The sequence below is a fragment of the Coenobita brevimanus genome, chromosome 57, assembly GCF_032717465.1.
Source record: "Coenobita brevimanus isolate Jiangsu-jjx chromosome 57, ASM3271746v2, whole genome shotgun sequence".
Classification (NCBI taxonomy): Eukaryota; Metazoa; Arthropoda; class Malacostraca; order Decapoda; family Coenobitidae; genus Coenobita; species Coenobita brevimanus.
In genome coordinates, this window is record NC_137010.1 from 428,329 (window position 1) to 448,600 (window position 20,272).

Consider the following 20,272-nt stretch of genomic DNA (forward strand, 5'->3'; position numbering starts at 1 on the left):
AGTAATGGAGAGAGGGATGGCATTGGTAATGATTGGTGAAGGATGGAATATCTCAAATTTGTTGTATGCTGATGATGCAGTACTGCTTGCAAGTACTGGACAAGTACTTGGTAGGCTAGTGCAGAGTTTTGCTGATGTGTGTAAGCGTCATTCCTTGAGAGTAAATGTAGAAAAGAGTAAATTGATGGTTATTGAGAGAGAAGATGACTCCCAGTGCAATGTAACAGTGAATGGAGAGAGACTGGAATTGGTGAGAGAGTTCAAATAGCTGGGTACAGTGATAGAAAAGAGAGGGAAATGTGCAAAAGAAGTTGAAAGTAGAGTGACACAAGGAAGAAAGGCTGGATGAATTTTGTGAGGAGAAGTGCATGATCGGGGATTTTTGGAACCCCTTTTTAACATGGCAGCGTCTGGATTGACTCTGTCGGATACGATTATGTGAAGCTACAGAACGTTGTGAATGTTTTTGGCTTATCCGATAGAGCCAGGAACCTGGGGGCTTGAATGATGAGTGAATGGAAGTGTGGCCCATTGGATTGGGCAATTTTGGGCTGCCTGGTCATTGCTACTCCTCACCCTGCCCTTGGGTGGGAAAGGAGGTCTGGATGATGATGATGATGATGACCTGTTCCATTGACCACTCTTGTCAGATCAATAGTACTACTGTGCTGTCCATTCGTCATTCTTTATCTTTCTTTCCCTGTCCATTGGTTGGAGACATGGATATGAAGATGATGATGCAGCTAATCTCACCACATCTCCACCTATACATCAGGTGTGCTGTATGCTGGTCTGATCTTGACACCTGATGGACCCAAGGTGCTGGAATTCAACTGCAGGTTTGGTGACCCTGAGACTCAGGTGTTGCTGCCACTGTTGACCTCTGATCTCTTCCAGATCATGATGGTGGGTAATGTCTGGCTTGTTGTAGTGTGTTCAGATTTGAGCATTTATGTGACTAGTGACAAAGGGGACTGAATCATACCCCATAACTAAACCTTTTCGTATTCATATAACCATTGCTTAGTGTTTAGGGAATAGTCTAGTGTTGTTAGGTGAAAGCAAACAGGCTATAGTGAATTGGGGAAGGGGAGGGCAGTATGGGAGAGCATGAGGAGACCAAGATCACCTATGTAGATGAGGAAGTGGTCAAGTTAGACTAGGTTAAAGTAAGCTAGATAAAGTTGCAGTAAGCTAGGTTAGAATGAGATCCATTACAGTAGGCTATGTTGAGTTAGATAGGAGTTCAGCTAGATTACTCTGTGTGTATTTTTAACTCATGGCTTGTGACTTGTGGAGCTGATCCGAAACTTGGTGCCACCCCAGAGTTGTGTGGATGGGCGACTGGCAGACACAGCAGTGCGGTTTGAAACGGTCAAGAGTTGTGTGGCTGTGTGTGTGGTGAGTGGAGGCTACCCTGGCTCTTATCCTAAGGGCAAGGTTATAAAAGGTCAGATTATGTATTTGCCCACTCATTAACTTCATAATATTACAGTACTTAATAGCCAGAATGCACTTGCATCAACATGTACTGGCAGTACTAACCTCCCATTTAACTTATACAACCTCACCTTACTCACTTATTCACATTAAATCAAACCTGTGCAGCACATTCGCAGACAAGCAGTAATCTGACTTACCTTATGAACTCGACTTTCCCTAATTAAACCTAACCCTCGCTAACCTACTTCATTAGGTACGAGATATTGCAGTTAGGTTGTGAAACAAACAACCTTACAGCTTTTATGATGCAGAGGGGTGGAGGTAAAGGACTTCTCATGCTTAGAGAGGTGAGCCTTGCTCTAAATCTCATACTCTGTGCGATGTAAAACAACCTGTACCTTCTGTGTCTTAGCTACAGTTTTCAAAGATGAGATTTACATTGGATTGATGAAATTTGAAATGTGGTGGAGTTGTGAAGATATTTTATCAATAAATCAGATAAAATCAAATGATGCCAAGACATTCTTGTATGGAATCCACAGCATGGTGTTGGCTGTGGAACAGCTGATGTTTTGTATGAACTTCTATGAACCAGAAGCTTATACTTGCCTGTAGTTGATGGTTCTAGTTGGCCAGACAGATTGGGGTTGATCAACAACAGCAGCAGCAGGTGCTAAGACATGCTGATCACTTCCCAGCAGTTTTTGTAAACTCGTGGGAAAATTAAATCTGATGTACCGTACATTAAGATTTGTAGGTGTATGTGAGTTTTATCTACCTTTGAATATACTTAGCTATATTTGGACGAGTTTCTTGTCCGAGTGATGCTTGTGTGAGAAGTTTTCAGTCTTTTACCCACATATCACTGACATGGCATGCTTGCTAATTTGGTATGTTTGCGATAAACTTCACACTACCCCATAGTGGTTTAGGTAATTATGTTGGTAAAATGGAAAGGTCATTATCTAGGTTAGTAGGAATAGTCAGTGTTAATAAAATCTTTAGATGATCATGTTCTAGTGTGAGGTAAAATGACAGCATTAACAGTAACAAAGCAAGACATATATTAAGTCAGTATATCACAGGAGGCCTTCCCATTTTTAACAAGAAAAGTTCAGTAAAGTATAAGAAATGTAACAGTGACAAAATATACTTCACTTGATTTATAACTGTTTCTTTTATCATTGGGTGAAGAAAATATCAGTATTTTACAATATTTAAGTTTTCAGTATGACAGTTTTTCCAGTATGGCAGTGATAAAGGTGTGGTAAATAAATGAACAAAGTACATCACCCTGTCTTAAGTGGACTTAAGGAATGGGGTGATGATAACCTCTACATATCCTTCCTTCAGCCCATCTTCCCCCCCCATCAGTTCCTCTTCCCTTGATCCATCTTTCTCCACCTCTCTCTCTCTCCGCCCCTCCCGTCAGTCATTCTTACCCCCTCCAGGCCTCCACCCAGTCTGTTCCCCCTTCCCTCAACCCATCTTCACTCACCCATCTCATCTCATTGTACCCCCTTCCATCAACCCCTTTTCCCCATCCCCTCAGCTTTACTTTCTTATGCTTTTTTTCTCACAGGTGTGTCAGAAGTGTCAAGTGCCTCCAACACCCGAGTGTATCATGCAGGGACCAAGGTGTTGGATGGTGCACTGGTGACGTCTGGTGGCAGAGTGTTGGCAGTGTGTGTCACAGGCCACAGTTTGGTGGCAGCCGCAGCTCAGGCAACACAGGCGGCCAGCAGGATCGAGTTTGAGGGGGCCTTTTATCGGAAAGATATTGCAGCCAAGGCCATTGCAAGGTAAGAGTAGAAAGTGAGGCATCACTATAAAGAAAGTTACCAAAGCAATATTTGCAGATGATGAAGCTTATGAGGTGGAGCCAGGATTCCAAGAGTGTAAATGAAGTACGAATGAGTGTATGACCCATTTCGTGGCAGGCTGTTGATAATTTTCCTTTATCATGCTTTCTCCTACCATGTTTTCTGGACCCAGTCTCACCCCATCCTTATATTGGAAAAATGGTTGGAATGATGAATTAGATAGGTTGGAAGGAGAAGATTTAGACCAGAATGAGGTTGAGAGTTGAGATTGAGGCAGCAAACCACAGCCAAGGTCACTGGAGGGAGGCTCAAAACAGGGATGATGTTTGATCCATCCATCCATCCATCATCTCATATGTTGCCCTATGAGGAGCATAGGAACCCAGGGCTAGGCAAGTTGGTCCTGACATTTAAGATGAGAGTGACCAGCCTCACTCATCCCTGAGTGACATTATGTGAGCAATAAACTCCAACCACCTCTTGGATATAAACTTGCACTAGTTAAATCCGATTGGAATACCTTAATTACCAACTAAACCGCCAGGCGCTATAACTTGGTTACTAGGTATATGGTTACCACCCAGCATAGTAAATGGTTTCCTGGTGTACAGGAAACCATTTGGCTTGGCACTCCATGTTAAGACACCCCTAGACAGAAGAGGAAGGAAGAAAAGAAGCTTTTGCTAAATGTGTTTGATATGTATATATTTTTATGATAAAGTTTTGTAGGAATGAGTCATGTATGCTTCATATGGGACAAACAAAAACTGGATAGATGAATGGAAACATGGAGTTGAACAGATGGAAGAAAAGATAATTGGGAGTGGCAGTGTAGGATTGAGTTTGAGGGAACCTTTTAAAGGAAGGATATCAGAGTTTAGGCCATTTAATAGTGGCAAAGTGTTTAATGTAAACCTTATCATCATCTTCATTACCCTGCATCAGAACCATGTCAAGGAATAAGAGTACCTGCTCACTGTGCAGTATGTAAATTTATTATGATGAAAATTATATATATATTTTTTTCCTGCAGTTTTCAGCAAACCCTAGTTATTTTTTGGAACCCCTTTTGCGCCTCTAGACAGGCCATGTCTGACAGTTGTGCAATAAACGAGAGCAGCATTGTTGGCATAGAGTATATGCTAGTGTTTTTTTCGTAACAAATTTTGTGTAGTCCTCTCTGCCATTATAACTCTTAGCAGACTCCAATCTCTTCCCTGCAGTCCTCCATCCCCAGACAGGCAGTGTGTGGTGACTATGTAATGTATAAGAGCATCTCTATTGAAATAATGTGCCAGTGGGTGTTGCTCTTCACTGGTTTGGTGGACATTATACAGCTCTTATCTGATCCCAGTCTTTTCCCAGCCCCTCACCGTCTTCCCCAGACAGGTGGTGTGTGGATGATGAACAAAAGTGGTGACATTGACATGCACGGTTGTTTTTGTCATGATTTTTTTATTTTTTTTATTATTTTTCATCTGCTCATCTCTGCTTGCTCCACTCATCCCACCCCACAACAATTGATAGTAATGTACTGTAGACATGTTATTATGATTCTTTTTAAAAATAATAATATGTACCGGTATAACTTACCCAACCATAATCATTCTCTCTTAACCCCCAGACAAATGACGCAAGGCGGTCATGTGACTTACAAGAGTAGTGGTGTTGATATCTCTGCTGGTGATGCTCTGGTTGCCTCCATTAAGGGTGCTGCTGCCTCAACACACCAGCCTGGGGTCATGGGCTCCCTAGGGTCCTTTGGCGGTCTCTTTGACCCCCAAGCAGCTGGTTACCAGGACCCTATACTAGTTTCGGGCACGGATGGGGTTGGCACTAAGCTTAAGGTATTGATGTTTCAAGTAAAATGAATTATTGGAAGGTTATCATATTATCATGAACCCACATTATCATAATCATGATTGTTTTATTATTTTCCATTTTTCTGCTAATATTTTAGATGGGCTGGAGTCACAGATAAGAATAGAAGTGCATGCCCATTTAAGTATACACTGAGATTCTGTACAATTTCTAAACAGCCACCCCAAAAAGGGTAGTAGAAGTCTTGAATTTTTTTTGTTTGATAAAATAAAATATGGTAATTGTGTTAATTCTCCATTGCATACCAGATCTTAATCATCTTTAAGTTCTGTGCTCCCCTCTGACCCTCTCAGAAAAAGGGGGGGGGGGATCACCTTGGTAGAAACTTCTTGCTTTGTTTATAGATATTTCATTCACTTGCTCTTCTTCCCTTCAACCAATGTGCTGTTCCAATTTCCTCTTCTTGAAACAGTAGCTCCATTCTCACTTTTCAAGTCTTATGGTCACCCTCTCTGTAATTTATTTTTTTAATACACCTAGGCAATCTTCTGTTATTTCGCAGCTCATTTATCCATGACACATCCTATCCCTGTAGCCCTTTCTTTGATTCCAAATTTATCATAAACTGTAAACATACACGTACATTAACCCCTACACACTGGGGATTTTCCGATGTCGCACGCTGCTCCCTACGGGGGATATCCATGATGGAAAAAAATACCCTTACTTCAAACCCTAATATCTGCCAAACAATAACAGCTAGAGAAAAAAAAATACACATACATACAACTCACCAACTATTCCTTTTTCAAATGAAAGTTTCCCCATGTCTCCAGGTGGTCCTGTCGATGAGTAAGGATAAGTTAAAGTTCAAAGGGTGGCGGGAAGATGCGTGCGTTTATACACGTCAACTGGCATTGCTCCACGTCCAAAATCGTGACGGTTATACACGTCAGCCGGCACATAGGGGTTAATGCACTTGCTTTTTGCACTGTAGCACAATTGTAATCACATAAAAAATAAAGCACCACTTAACTGCATCTTAATATCACAGTGGCTTAAACTGTTCAGTTGAAATGCTACTCCCTTTAAGAAAAGTTGTTTATTGGCTAGATACAAGCGTTTTGGTCAGATATGACAAACCTCTCTGGTGTATAGGTGGTACACAGGACTGGTAATAGATTTTGCCAGTACCACACAACCACCCAAGCTGTAAAACTATGCAACACACACTAAGCAGTACAGAATAAGACATTGTGTATCATTGCTAGATGTTCGCAAATGCACCCATACAAACACCTAGACACAAGCAGAAATTTTTTAAAGAAACCACCGTGATACGAAGAGGACATAGCATTGTATCACCACGCAACAACTCCCAGCCCCCTTGTTACTGTTTACACAAATACCCATACTCTTACAACTTGCAGTGAATTACTAATTATCTTGACATCGCATACCTCAAGTACTCTCATTATTTTCCTCTCCATTGTACAGCTGCACTGTTTTCTTCCACACCACATATCATCTTCATCTTCCAATATTACCCTTACACTCACTGCCAAAGATTTCATAGATCAACCCTTTTAATCTTAACCCCACCAGATTGCACAAGCCTTTGGCGATCACAGCAGCATTGGCCAGGACCTGGTTGGCATGTGTGTCAATGATGTGTTGGTACATGGTGCTCGACCACTCTTCTTCTTGGACTATCTTGCCATGGGATGCCTTGATGTGGATGTGGCCTCTCAAATAGTGGCTGGTGTGGCTCACGGATGTCAGATGGCTGGATGTGCACTCATTGGTTAGTTGCACTTAGAGGCTTATGATTTGTTGTACTTTATATACGAGTATATCTATCCATGTGTTTATCAGTCTGTCTAGCTTTATCTTCGTTTACTATACAGGAATATTTTTCACTGCCTGTCACAGTGTTCTTGTGATACATTTGAATTACATTGAAATGCATTGTTTTAATGTCAGTAAATTTACATCAGCATTAAGTGCCCAGACCAAAGTAAGACTATTGTAACTTCCTGACCTACTCTGACTTAATATGTCCCACCCAAATGTAATCTACCCTAACCTAACATGACTCAAAATAATCCAGCCCAGGCCAAACCATTTCCTAGCCTACCTGCCTGTCTCCCCAAACCTGTCCATGCTAACCAGTATTTCTACCTAATAAAAATACCAACCAAACCTACATATACCACCCTTGCTATGGATCTGTATGTATGTACAGTATGTATCTATGTCTTTTTATCTGTCTGTTTAACAGACAACCTACCCCACTGTAGAGGTGAAACAGCAGAGATGTCGGAACTCTACATAGCAAGAGAGAATGAGTTCATCAGGTTCACAGTCAACCAGGTCAAGCACTCCCATCTCCTGTCCTGTCCCACCCCACCCTGTCATACCTGAGATACCTACTAACCTACCATCAACCTACCGAGCAGCCTGCTTGTGTATGTATATTATTATGTACTTATCCATGTATGTATGTCTTAACCAATCTAACCTACTCCAGGTGGTGAAACAGCAGAGATGCCTGGACTGTACGCACCTGGAGAATATGATCTAGCTGGGTTCACGGTTGGTGCAGCTGAGCGCTCCCGGTTGCTGCCTCACGACAGCACCAGCATTGTGCCAGGGGACATACTCATTGGCCTGGCTTCATCTGGTCTCCATAGCAACGGATTCAGTCTGGTGCGCAAGATTGTGGAGGCCGATGGGTTGAAGTATTCTGACCCTGCTCCATTCTCTCCTGGCAACAGTCTGGGTAATACGTTTTGAGCTTCACAGTTTCTTGTTATTAGCCTCATCGTAATCATCACGATTATAATTTTCTTCCCCCATCTGATGCTGCTGCTGCTCTTTGTCATCATCATGGAGGGAGCAGTAAAGATGATTCTGATGATATTAGTTGCATGATACTCTATCCTGTTAGGGGTCCCATAATATTGTTGCACTTTAAAAAATAAATAAGTAAGTAAATCACTTGACCTCCCAATCATCCTGCAGGCATGGAACTCCTGACCCCAACAAGGATATACCCCAAGCTGGTTCTTTTGGCCCTTGAGAGTGGTAAGGTGAAAGGTGCGGCACACATCACAGGTGGCGGCTTAGTGGAGAACATCCCCCGTGTTCTGCCTGACAATGTGTGCGCTGTTCTTCATGTGGGGAAATGGAACATTCACCCAGTGTTTCAATGGATTGCCGCTCATGGTAGGCTTGTCCTTATGTTCTCTCTTCATCTGGAAATTCGTATATATTTTTTCTATTATTTTTGGTACTCGCAGGCAAAACTACCAATACCTTCTTATCATTGTTATGTCAATGAACATTCTCATTCTACCCCAAGTATCAGATATTGTCCTTCCTTCTAGCTTTCTGTTGTGTATTATGTAAATTCAGGTAATAACATTTTCATATTAACACCTTACATGACTACAGCTGTCATGGAAGGGTTGGCAAAATTTTTATCACAATAGTACATATCATGCTCTTGTTACAACATTCATACATTTTATGTGGATCATTGGTCACTGAAATTACGATGTTGGTATACTTTCTAGATCATTAAAAGAGTCTGTTTACAGGTATTTTTAAATTATCATCATCCCAGTGCTAATCTCTACCTAAAAGATGGAGTAAGGCAGATTCCAGAAATAAAGGGTACACAGGTTATATGTTAAATTAGCTGTCAGTATTTTCTGCAAGACTGAACTGTAGTAGTGCCTGGTAGTATTGTGGTCAGAATGCCCTATTCAGAGTAGTGATGGCCATGCCACATGCAAAAGTTCTATCCGTTTTTTTTTTTTTTTTTTTTTTTTTTTTTTTTAATGCTACCAGGTGGAGTAGATTGGTTATCTGCCCATAGTTGTACCCAGTACTGGACTATGGTACCCTGGCTTCTTGTACCTACACCTCAGAGGGGGTAATTAGAGATTGGTTGTTATGTTTTTAATTGTATTGATTGCCTGCTATTCTATAAAAACATATTTCTTTCACCAACAAACCATTCTCATGCATCAGGGGTAAGCAGTGCTGAGATGGCACGAACCTTCAACTGTGGGCTGGGCATGGTGCTGGTGGTAGCTGCCCAGGATGTGGCTCAAGTTACTGCCCTCATAGAAAACGGCGAGGCCTTGGTTGTGGGGTCACTGAAGGAGAGAGCGGGAGGTGAAGATTGTATTATATTAATTGTCTCTAGCTCTTATGACACAAATGAAGTAATCTGATAAGTGAAATATAATGCTAGAGTTGTCCTGACATTGAGAAGGGTAATGGTGATAGTGCTAGCACTCTTAGGTGAGTAATATTATCTACAGGTATTATGGACAAGATAACAGGTACTGTGTACAGGGATACCATGGACAAGATAATATTTACTGTGTACAGGGATACCATGGACAAGATAATATTGTGTACAGGGATAACATGGACAAGATAATATTGTGTACAGGGATAGCATGGACAAGATAATATTGTGTACAGGGATAGCATGGACAAGATAGTCAAGTAAAGTTATTATGGTAAATATTGTGTGAAAGAATTGAGTTATACTCATATTTAGATAAAAGTTATCTAGTGAGGTGATACCAGCAGTGTTGGCCTGATTTGCACCCTTATCAGGTAATTGTTTTCCTAGTTGGTGAGGCTTGTGTGCTGGTGGAAGGCCCCAAGGAACTCAGTGCTGGAGATGTTACTTTCATGCTTTCTTCCTGAGTTTAATAAAGTTGATTAAGTAAATTGACGGTATTGGATAGATTTATGCAAAGCTACAGAATGTGGTGGATGTTTTTGGCGTATCAGATAGAGCCAGGAGTCTGGGGACTTGAATGATGGGTGAATGGAAGTGTGGCCCCATTGGAGTGGACAGACTTGTGCTGTCTGGATGTTGCTACCCCTCACCCTGCCCTAGGGTGGGAAAGGAGGGGCTGGATGATGATGATGATTGTAAATTTAAAATGCATCATCATTCTTATCACGGAAGTGCAGTAATGTTTGTTTACAGATGAGCCGCGGGTGGTAGTGGAAGGCCTAGAGAAGAAACTGGGCGCTGGAGCCGCCACTTTCCTGCCATTGTGTCCCTCTGTTGCTTCAGTGCGCAAGAGGGTGGCAGTACTTATATCAGGATCTGGTACTAACTTACAGGTTAGTGACATAGAGTGAGAGTGCAATGGAGTGGAATGAATGAAGGTTTATAAATGCTCTTGGATAACTGGAGGTGACATGTGGTGGACTGTAGGAACTTGACCATATCACTATGCCACCATGGAAATTTTGTGTTAAAATGTGCGAGTGAGGGTCGTGGGTTGAGTAAACATGCTGTGATGAGAGGTTGCATTACCAACCCTGTAAGTAGATGAGATCTGAAGTTGTCATTCTTTATCTGCTCCCTCTGAACCCTGGGGTGATATAAATTTGTTTGTTGCTGTATATCCTGACCCCATCTTAAGGTGAGGAAGAAAAAGGGAGGGGGGGGGGTCATAATGATTGTGGTGAACATCTGTTGTTACAGTATTGTCCCTTAATTTGATTATGCATTTTTAAAAATTTAATTGTGCTCCTCAGACAGTCATATTTTGCTTAGGAGAGGCTTTTCAGACTGGAGGGGTCAGATTCAAACTTCTTAAACCTGTTCACTGCTGAACCTCATTTTTTTCGAGTTAATTTACTGGAGTGTTGCTCACCATCCACTCACTTGATGTAGTGCTGCTGTCAGGTGACTGCCCTTTCCTCCTTTCATTCCTTCCTCTTCTGTCTTTCTTACCTTTATTCTTTTCTCATCCTTCTGTCTAGGGATGGCTCTACACTGAGTAACAAGCTAAATGGTTTCCTGTACACCAGGAAACCCTTTACAGTAAAAGTCCAATTATTCGACAGCTGATTATGCGGTAGATTCAATATTTCGGCAGTTTTGAGAAATAGTCCCATTTACGAAGTTCTTTGATTGTTCGGCAGATGTTCGGAATCATTTTGGCAGTCCAGGGAGTGTTATCTGTGCCTTGTAAGCCTACTGTGTCATTACACTTGTTTATGTTCACTAGTTTCTTTGTATTTCAGAATGAGGTATAGTACTTCATTGATTACAATATTGCACAATATCATACTGTACAGTAACCCCCCCCCAAATTAGCGAGGGTTATGTTCCAAGCCCCCTCGCTAATTCTTGAAATTCGCTAATTCTTGATGCCTTCCAGAAAATAACATTTGCAGGTAACTGTATAGCTCATGAACCACTGATACTGTAATGCATTACCCATAAATAACGTAGCTTATTAAATTGTTTCCCTGGTGTTTTTAGTTGTACGGCTGTGACAGCTCTTGTTTAATTCCTTAGCATAATGGTGGAAGGGACTGTTCTAAGTGTTTAACTAAACCTAACCTAACCAGTTTAACTGTACCTAATAATTTAACCAAACCTGACCGAACCTAAAGTCAGAAAAATAATAAAATAAACTGGAGGACTATGAATTGGCAAGGTCTTTCTGATGAAAGTTAAATGTACATTTCGCGCTCATTCCTTTGTTCGTTTTTGTGTTTATATGTGAGAGTATTGATGCAAACAGTAATGTATTCCATTAACCCATTAATAACCTCCGACAATGAACAACCCTTTACAGTACCGGTGTCAGTGATGTCGAGTTAGTGTGAGCTATAAAAAAAGTAAACAATTATCGGAAGGAAAAGAAGGTCACTGGTATGTTTACATGACTCTCCGCTACCATTCCAAGCAGTCAGGCTGTCACTCAGTCGCAGATGTTTTCGCCCATATGGTAAATGTACCCTAACATTATGAATTCTTCCGTGAATCATAACTTGGGTTTAGGGAGCTAAATAACACATTGCTAGGTGCGCCAGACGATTTTCTTCACATCATTAAGAAAAATAAATTGATTTCAGAAGACTGGAAGAAACTTACTCTATGTACTCAAAGATGGGTTAAATTTATCCCACTTTTTTATTTGTATTTATTTTTTTTTTACTTTTGTGGATGTTGAAGGTATGGAACCCAGCTTGTATAAATTGTTAATAATTTGTTGCAGGCCTTGCTGGACCATACTGGAAGTGGTATGAGTTGTGCCAAAGTGGTATTGGTGGTGAGCAATGTGGCAGGGGTGATGGGCCTACAGCGAGCACAGGCAGCAGGTGTCCCTACAAAGGTATAATACACAGCTTGTAATGCTAACCTCTTTATTCCAGCCCCACAATACAGGCAGGCCTTATCATAGGTCAAAAGCATCTTTACTCTTTTCGTCGAGTTATTACCGTAATTTGTGGAGCTGAGAAATGAGGTTTACAGATGGCAGTGGAACTTCTACCTATCTATCTATAGATAGACAGATAGATAGATAGAAGTTCCACTGCCATCTGTAAACCTCATTTCTCAGCTCCACAAATTATGGTAATAACTCTACGAAAAGAGGACATTGTATTTGAGCGTTCCAATCATCCTGGCCTCACAGTATTCTGGTGCAATTTTCTCTCTCTCTCATTTTGGGGGGGATTTGAGTTGAGAAATAGGGTTATGGTGGTGAAAGAGATTGTTGATGTTTATGAAAATACTGCAATCCATCCATCATCCAATCCTACGTTGCCCCATGAGGAGCGTAGGAGCCTGGGGCTAGGCAGTTGGTCCCGACATTTAAGATGAGGGTGACCAGCCTCACTCATCCCTGAGTGGCATTACATGAGCAATCAACCCCAACCATCCCTTCGATATAAACCTTCACTGACTCAATCTGACTGGAGCGCAATAATTACTCATTAAACCACTAGGTGCCAAAATTTGGTTATATGGTTACCACCCTGCATAGTAAATAGTTTCCCTGTGTACAGGAAACCATTTGGCTTGTCACCCACAGGCAGAAGGAAGAAGAAAGACAGAAGAGGTAGTGTAAAGTTACCCATGGGCAGAAGGACAAGGAAAGAATGAAGGAAAGGAAGACAGAAGAGTTTGGAAGGATGGAGGAGAGAAAAGGGCAGACACCTGACAGCAGCACTACATTGAGTGAGTGGATGGTGAGCGCCCCCACCTACCATGAAATACTGCTAATAACTTTTGCATTTACAGGTAATTCCCCACAAAAACTACAAGACAAGGGAGGAGTTTGAGTCAGCAATCAGTAGTGAGCTTCAATCGGTTGGTGTGGAATTGATATGCCTGGCTGGGTTCATGCGGATCCTGACACCCTCATTTGTGAAGCAGTGGCGTGGACGACTGCTCAACATTCACCCATCACTGCTGCCGGCTTTCAAGGGCATACATGCACAGAGGCAGGCACTGCAAGCAGGGGTCACCATCACAGGATGCTCCGTGCATTTTGTCTCTGTGAGTAGAGAGGGAGAGGTGCAAGTTGGGGAGAGAGCAGTAAAATGGGAGGGGACAAAGTAACATGAAGGCAATTTATTTGTGGCCACCCCTCTAGGGATTAAGGCATCTGGCTATAGATTGTTAGATTGTTTTTAAGGGTCATTTTGTGTGCTGAGTGAAGTTAGTCATTTATTCTAAGTTTTTCATCTTTAATTTCATAAAATGAATTCTTGAGTTGTTTGTACAGTCTGTCAGCCACCCTTAATTAATTCAATGGGGTCATTTTTCAGGATCATTGTAGTTTGGGATTTACCGTGTCTTTTTTGTCATGTTCATAGGTGTAATTTTACATAATAGGTAGTTAACCTCTTCCCTGTTAGGGGTCTTTTATATTTGATTCTTGCAGTTTCTAGATTTTATGTGGCTTTGGAGACTTTTTTTTTTTTTTTGAAATGATATAGACATAACCCCCTCTTTACTTCTAGCACTCCTTAATTAAATGAAATTGTCTGGTAGCAGCAAGAATAAATTGATTTGACTGCTGTAGGGGCTAAGCATTCACCATTACTCATGTCAGACACATTAGTTTTTGTCATAAGTACATGAATGTTCACATACTTTACTGTACAGTAGTTAATCTAAGTGTAGCTGTGTACAAGTTTCCTCTATAGCCATTAATATGGAAAATTTCACTCATTTTTGCAGTTGATCAGTCACATTTACTGTTTTACGTGGAAGTTTACCCAGAGTCATATTTTTTATATAAAAAAAAAAAAAAAAAAAAAATAGTACAAACATACAGAATGTAATTTAAAGAGGGAGATGTGCTAGGGAGTCTATGTACTTAATAGATTATAGGTCTGTTTGGTCATCCAACCCATTTCCCCCCACCATCCAGGAGGAAGTTGACTGTGGAGCCATCATAACACAGGAAGCTGTGCCAATCCTGCAAGGTGACACAGAGGACGACCTTGTGGAACGCATCAAGACAGCTGAGCACAAGGCATTTCCCAGGTGAGGCATTGGGCTGCCACCTATTGTGTGCCCTAGGTTATGTTATCCATGGCTTCCATCAACCCTGAGAGTTAGTGCCATTAGACCGAATAATGCCTACAAGTTTGGCAACTAAGCCACACAGTCATCAGTCTTGGGCAGGAAACTCAACCACAAGTAAACAGTCAAACTTCATGCCAACTCACACATTGTTAGAGATCTATTATACATTAGATTTCTTTTCTCCCATCAGTGTCTAGCAACTGTTATGAAGTAAATAACTGGCTTTAATGTCTGATTTCTTCCAATCCATAGAAAACATCAGCTGCACCATGACCATAAGAATTCCATGGGGGAAAGCATGTCATCATTTCATTGATTCATTTGGATGCCTCGTGGTGTAGTTGGGGAAGGTGCTTTAGTCACATGTAGCTTATAAGGATTTACATGAGAAGGGTCAACGGGGTTTATTTCTCATAAAAATAATATAGTAATTAGGGTGGTAGGGATTAATTGCCCCCCTTTATTTTATTGTGGATAAAGCTTTATTTGGAGAGCCTTGGAGGGTGCAGTACCTGCCCATGACCTAGAAAAAGTTATCAGGTTTGGTCCCCCTATGTTAGGTTCTCTCTCTCTCATGACCCCATTCTTTTTGTAGGAAAGAAGTTGGGATGATAATGATGATGCTGTTGAGAGGTGAGCAACCAATCACATAGTTAAAATGACTGGATTGATTTGCCCTTGGAGCATTTGTGATGGGGCAATGAAGGATTGGATTGATGAATGTTTGTCTGCCTGCCATTTTATCTTTGTTCATCAGTCTGTCTTTGTATGACCAGTCTGCTGAATTTTAAGGTAAAACTCTCATCACTTAATATAATTTGCTCATTATTGTCCACAGAGCATTGGAGTTGGTGGCACGAGGAAAAGTGGTGCTGGGAGCTGATGGACACTGCATCAGGTCATAGAAAATATCTGCATAGAATTTTTGTCATCGTTTTACAGGACTACATACTATTTTCCCACACAAGGTACTGTTCCTGCCTTCTGTACTTTTTCTTTCATAGCCTTTTTTCATTACTAAATTTTTACGAGTGGCCCTTAAATATCGCCATGCAGGTGTGTGTCATGGCTTGTACCATTGCAAAACAATTCAGTCAAGATGTGGGTGTACCCAGTTATTTTTTGGCCTCTGTAACCCCTTCACTGTAATGATAATAAATAAGAATATAATTTGGTTGTATGCCAGGTATCCCTGAAGGGCTAAGGCGTTGCCCTTGGGTAGAGGACTTTTGGACTGGAATGTGTAGCATTTTATGACCGGATGCCCTTCCTGATGTCTACTAGTGACCCTTGGGTGGATTTGATCCTCCGACCCTTCAGTCAGAGCAGAGCGCTCTAACCCACTGAGCCACGGCTGCTACTGATGCATTAGTTTATTTTTGTAACCTCCAGACAGTTTTATCCAGGCTATTAAAAAAAACAAAAAAACTCACCATTTGAAATATATCTCTTAAGCAAAATTAAATCATGTAGAGGTATCAAGTAAATTAAGAAATACATAGTCTGTCTACCCATAAGCAGTTGTCTTAATCTCTTAAGAGGTGGCCACAAACAGTCTCCATGCCACCCTGACCCCTGTCATTCCCCCCCAACTTACACCCCTCTACTCCATCCCTCCCTCAAAGGATTTAATTCCATCCTGGAATACCCGAGATGTAGATTTGTTGCATTATGGCTTGTCTGTTTTATTCCATGTCATTACAAATGAATCAAGGTGAGGGTACATAAGAGTTGTGTTGTTGCAGCCATCTTCTAGTAATCCCTTCAATCTACTGTGTATAAACTGTATTATTATTGCTAGCTCCAGACAGTCCCCAATTTAAGGGAGACTTTGAAGGGGCCCCATTAACTCTCTTCATTACTAGGGTACCCTCCTATGCCAAATAAAATTGGCAGTAGCAAGAATAAATTATGGTGTACTTAATGTGAAGGGGTTATCAGACACTTGAAACTTTATTTTTCTAGTGCCATAAACCTCAATCCATTATAGTGTTGTGTATTTTAGGAGATTAGGGAATGTGTAGTTGTATACAGCAGTGAATTGTTTATTCTGTGCCATTCTGCCCTGAAGTGTTAATTTATATAAAGTTAAACTGAGGGTATCTGTACAGTCACCCCGTTTCTTCCAGTTTCACTTTTGTTGGCTTGCCATCCATTTTTATGTAGGTTACCCTCTAGAATTCATTGGACAGTAACTCTGGTATTGGTATTATTTTTGTTGAGTCCAGCAATTGCCCATAACAGCTGAGAAACCTCAAGAAAGGATATAATAGTGCTCCTAGTTGTTTTAAGACTAGATAGGTATACAGATAGGTCTCATTATGTGAGTAGGATAATCTAATGGATGACTGCTTGGATATCAGTCACTCGTATTAGAGTACATAACTTATGGGACTAATAGGGTTATGTTAACTGACCCTGCTCACATAACCGAACTTGGGTCTAAATTGCCCATTCTCGTATTAGTTTTTTGTACAGCTGATGCTTGTATAATGGGACCCACCTGTACAAAATTCACCTTAATAATGAAAACCAAGTATCCTGTGCATTCCAGTAACATAGGCTGCTCTGCAAAAGTTTTCTGCAGTAGAAAGGCAGTATCACATGGTCAGGGGAACAGTCCTGAGTCTCTGACATTGTTTATATTCCATAGTGAGTTTTGACCTTACTGTTTGGGTAAATTTGACCAGACTCTGTGATGAGTATGTCATGGAACTTCAAAGGGCCAAGTACTTAACTGCAGCCAAATAGTTGATGTAAATAGTGAACTGTGCCTTTCATTAAGCCATCTCAGGGCTAGTTCATTCTGGTGTTGCACTATGCAGAAGGATTTTCGGCCATCAGGGAGTTAAATTATGACAGGAGGCTCTGCTAGCACTTAGGGGTTAAGTTAGGGGGTGGGTTACACAACGTGTCTATGGAATGGATGCAACACCCACAAAAAAATAAGGGGTCTGTTTTGAAGTACTGTAATTTTAATGTCTGGGGTGTTATCGTGTGTGCCTCCTTATCCAGAGCTTGGGTGTGAATCCACCCATGGCAGACATTGAATGTGGGCATTGCTGGTGTTTATATTCTGCCACACACAAGCACATAATTACATTATACCATTTCATACCAATATAGGAATTCCTTGTTTTTATATAATGAGGACTGGCCATTTGTTTGCTTTGTTGATTTTTACTCGCTTGCCATTGCAGTATGTTGTGTTGCAAGTATATTATGAAAGCCATAGTACAGTAATAATGACTTGCCCCTTCAGTCCATTCATCAAGTTGCAAGAATATACTAAAAATGATTGCAAGAATATACTAAAAATGATATTAAAAGGTTGGAAGGATTAATGAAGGCTTAAATCCTTCACTATTATAGATCCTTTACTAGCTCGGTAATAAGCTGGTGCTGAAGTTTTTATACAAGTACCTGTACTGTATTTTATTAAGGTATTGCATATGTATGCTTAAAATATAGACGTTGGTTCAGTGAGTACTGACCAATGAGAATGTGATGGTTAAACCTATAATTTGCTTAATTGTTCCTGCTCAGTTATATCCCAGTAGAGAATTTATATAGGATTACGTAGTTGATACAGTTGAACTTGTTATCAGAATTCTAGCCATTTGTTACATTATTGTTACTCATTGTTGTCCATTTTTGTTCCTTTTGTGTGGTAGTCTCCACACTCATATTTTAATACTGTGTCATAAAATGGAGGATATTAGTCTCATCAAGTTTATGATGGCTCAGTTTTAGAATAAGCTATAGTGTGTCCATTAATATTTGTTGGTATTTGGAGGAAACCTGCTTGAGGTGGGGCTGGAAATAGTTTGGTAGCAAGGGTAGGAAGAGGTTGAATTTAGGGAGATGTTGCTTCTCCTGACATTAAGAGGGCTTTCTTGTGCTTAGGGGGTCCTTGTATGCGGCATCTAACACTGTTAGATGTAAACTGCCGTGCAAAGTGAGACTACAGTAGAGGAGAGGTTTATTCGCTGACTCAAAAGTACAGAGATGAAAATTATCAGATCACATCCTGCAGGGGGTTAGTATTGTGAATGAAGAGTTGAGAGGAAGGATGGGACTTTAATGTATTATCATACACAGTACTCCTGTCACGATCACGGTACAGCTGCTAGGTGGTGTGCTATTTAAAATGTTCGGGTTCTTCTTGGACAGACTTCCTATGGTATATATAATGTGTGAGCAAGTGGAATATGGAAGTTGGAAAGGATAGGGAACATAATGGCAGGTAGAGCTGGCCAAAGGAATTTTGTATGGAGGATTTTATGAATGTTTTTGCTCCCCCCTTCAAGTGCTAGTTGAATTAAGTTTATCGGTGCTATGAATTGCTTAAGTATGGCTGGTTATGCCTGTGAGGTGGAACCTATATTCTAGGGACTTGAATAGTGTGGCCCATGTAACTGGGCAGACTGCTGGTTGGCTTCTCCTCTTACCGGATTTTCCTTTGCTCTCTGGGCCTTACCTTACCCCATGCTTGGTGGGAAAAGAGGTCTTAATGATGATTTTTTAATGTTCATTGAGCTGATTTTGAATTGGTTATTATACTGTAACACCACGTGTTACGTATAAGTGGTATATTAGTAATAGTATAGTCAGCCAAAAAAAAGTTGTGTCTTCGTTCCGAACCCCATAAATATTCGAACAGATAAGTGGAAGTAGCAGGGATAACTTCACATGTCTGGCAACTGTGTCAGACCAGACGGTAGTGGGGGTGAGTGGATTGGGAGTGGAGGTGGGGAAGTGGAGTGTGTGTGTGCTGTCGTGTTTTATATACCATGCATTACCATAGGGTGGAAACTCTTGGGAATAACATACTGGGTAATAGGGTTATAGTTAATTATTGTGACCATTATGTCACTAAATGTCTACATACGCATCATCATGAGTTTACGTGTAATACAAAAATTCTGTAGTTTCATATACATGGGTTGTCATGTCTGATTCATCATTGACATCTAGAATACTTCAGAAGATGGAAGAACGGTGGAATACGCTCCATAACGAGTGTTTGGACTTTAATGAAACATGATTGTGATAACATAAAACAGCATTTATTAGTGACAACATGAATCTCCCCTCTATTTTTTTGTCGCCCAATATAGATAACCGAGTGACTGTGAAGCTATGACTATATATGCTGGTGGGTGTATACCTTTGTGTCATTGCCGTGCATAACACCTGTGGCCAAGTTTTCCCCACCCGTGTTCCAAAACATGAATCACATGTGGAAACCTTTGCTTTTCTCGTTATTACTGTGAAGGCACCGGATGCCTCTGTGCCACACCACACATGGTATGTAATAATATCTTGTCATGTTCAAATGGTAAACAGACAGTAAAAGTACACCTGTCTGTCCTTTATTCCCATGTCATGTGGCTAGTCGATGCCTGGCGGAGGGGGCGGGGTAGCACCTTGTCATTTCTGTTAACGCTTGTTTGGCTACACGTTATAGGTATTATTTAAGGTTAATGATATATTTCACTGTTTACAGGTATTAAATCAGTTGTAATACCACATTTAGCACCATTACTGTGCAGTGTATTGCTAGATTACACTGCCAACAACAATAATTACAGCACACACACACTGCACTTCCCCACCTCCACCCCCCAATCCAGTTACCTCCACCACCGTCTGGTCTGACAGTTGCCAGACTTGAGAAGCTATCCCTGCTGCCTCCACTTAACTGTTCGAATATTTATGGGGTTCAGAACGAAGACACGACTTTTTTGGCTGACTATACTACTAGGAAAATTTTAAGCAGTAAACATCCAAACACGTGAGAGAG

At 41.0% G+C, this 20,272-nt stretch overlaps 1 protein-coding gene across 1 annotated transcript in view; it reads left to right on the top strand.

Annotated features, from left to right (window-relative positions):
• The window catches only part of Gart (trifunctional purine biosynthetic protein adenosine-3 Gart), a 37,714-nt gene extending 22,067 nt beyond the window's left edge, over positions 1-15,647 (top strand). Inside the window, exons 7-19 of the mRNA XM_080274339.1 lie at positions 776-906; positions 1,327-1,450; positions 3,026-3,245; positions 4,891-5,113; positions 6,693-6,891; positions 7,618-7,869; positions 8,112-8,315; positions 9,126-9,281; positions 10,108-10,247; positions 12,143-12,259; positions 13,171-13,428; positions 14,309-14,424; positions 15,305-15,647. Of these exons, the coding sequence (XP_080130465.1) occupies positions 776-906; positions 1,327-1,450; positions 3,026-3,245; positions 4,891-5,113; positions 6,693-6,891; positions 7,618-7,869; positions 8,112-8,315; positions 9,126-9,281; positions 10,108-10,247; positions 12,143-12,259; positions 13,171-13,428; positions 14,309-14,424; positions 15,305-15,371 (2,207 nt within the window). The 3' untranslated portion in view covers positions 15,372-15,647. The remainder of the gene's footprint in view (positions 1-775; positions 907-1,326; positions 1,451-3,025; positions 3,246-4,890; positions 5,114-6,692; positions 6,892-7,617; positions 7,870-8,111; positions 8,316-9,125; positions 9,282-10,107; positions 10,248-12,142; positions 12,260-13,170; positions 13,429-14,308; positions 14,425-15,304) is intronic.
• Positions 15,648-20,272: the final 4,625 nt, after the last annotated feature.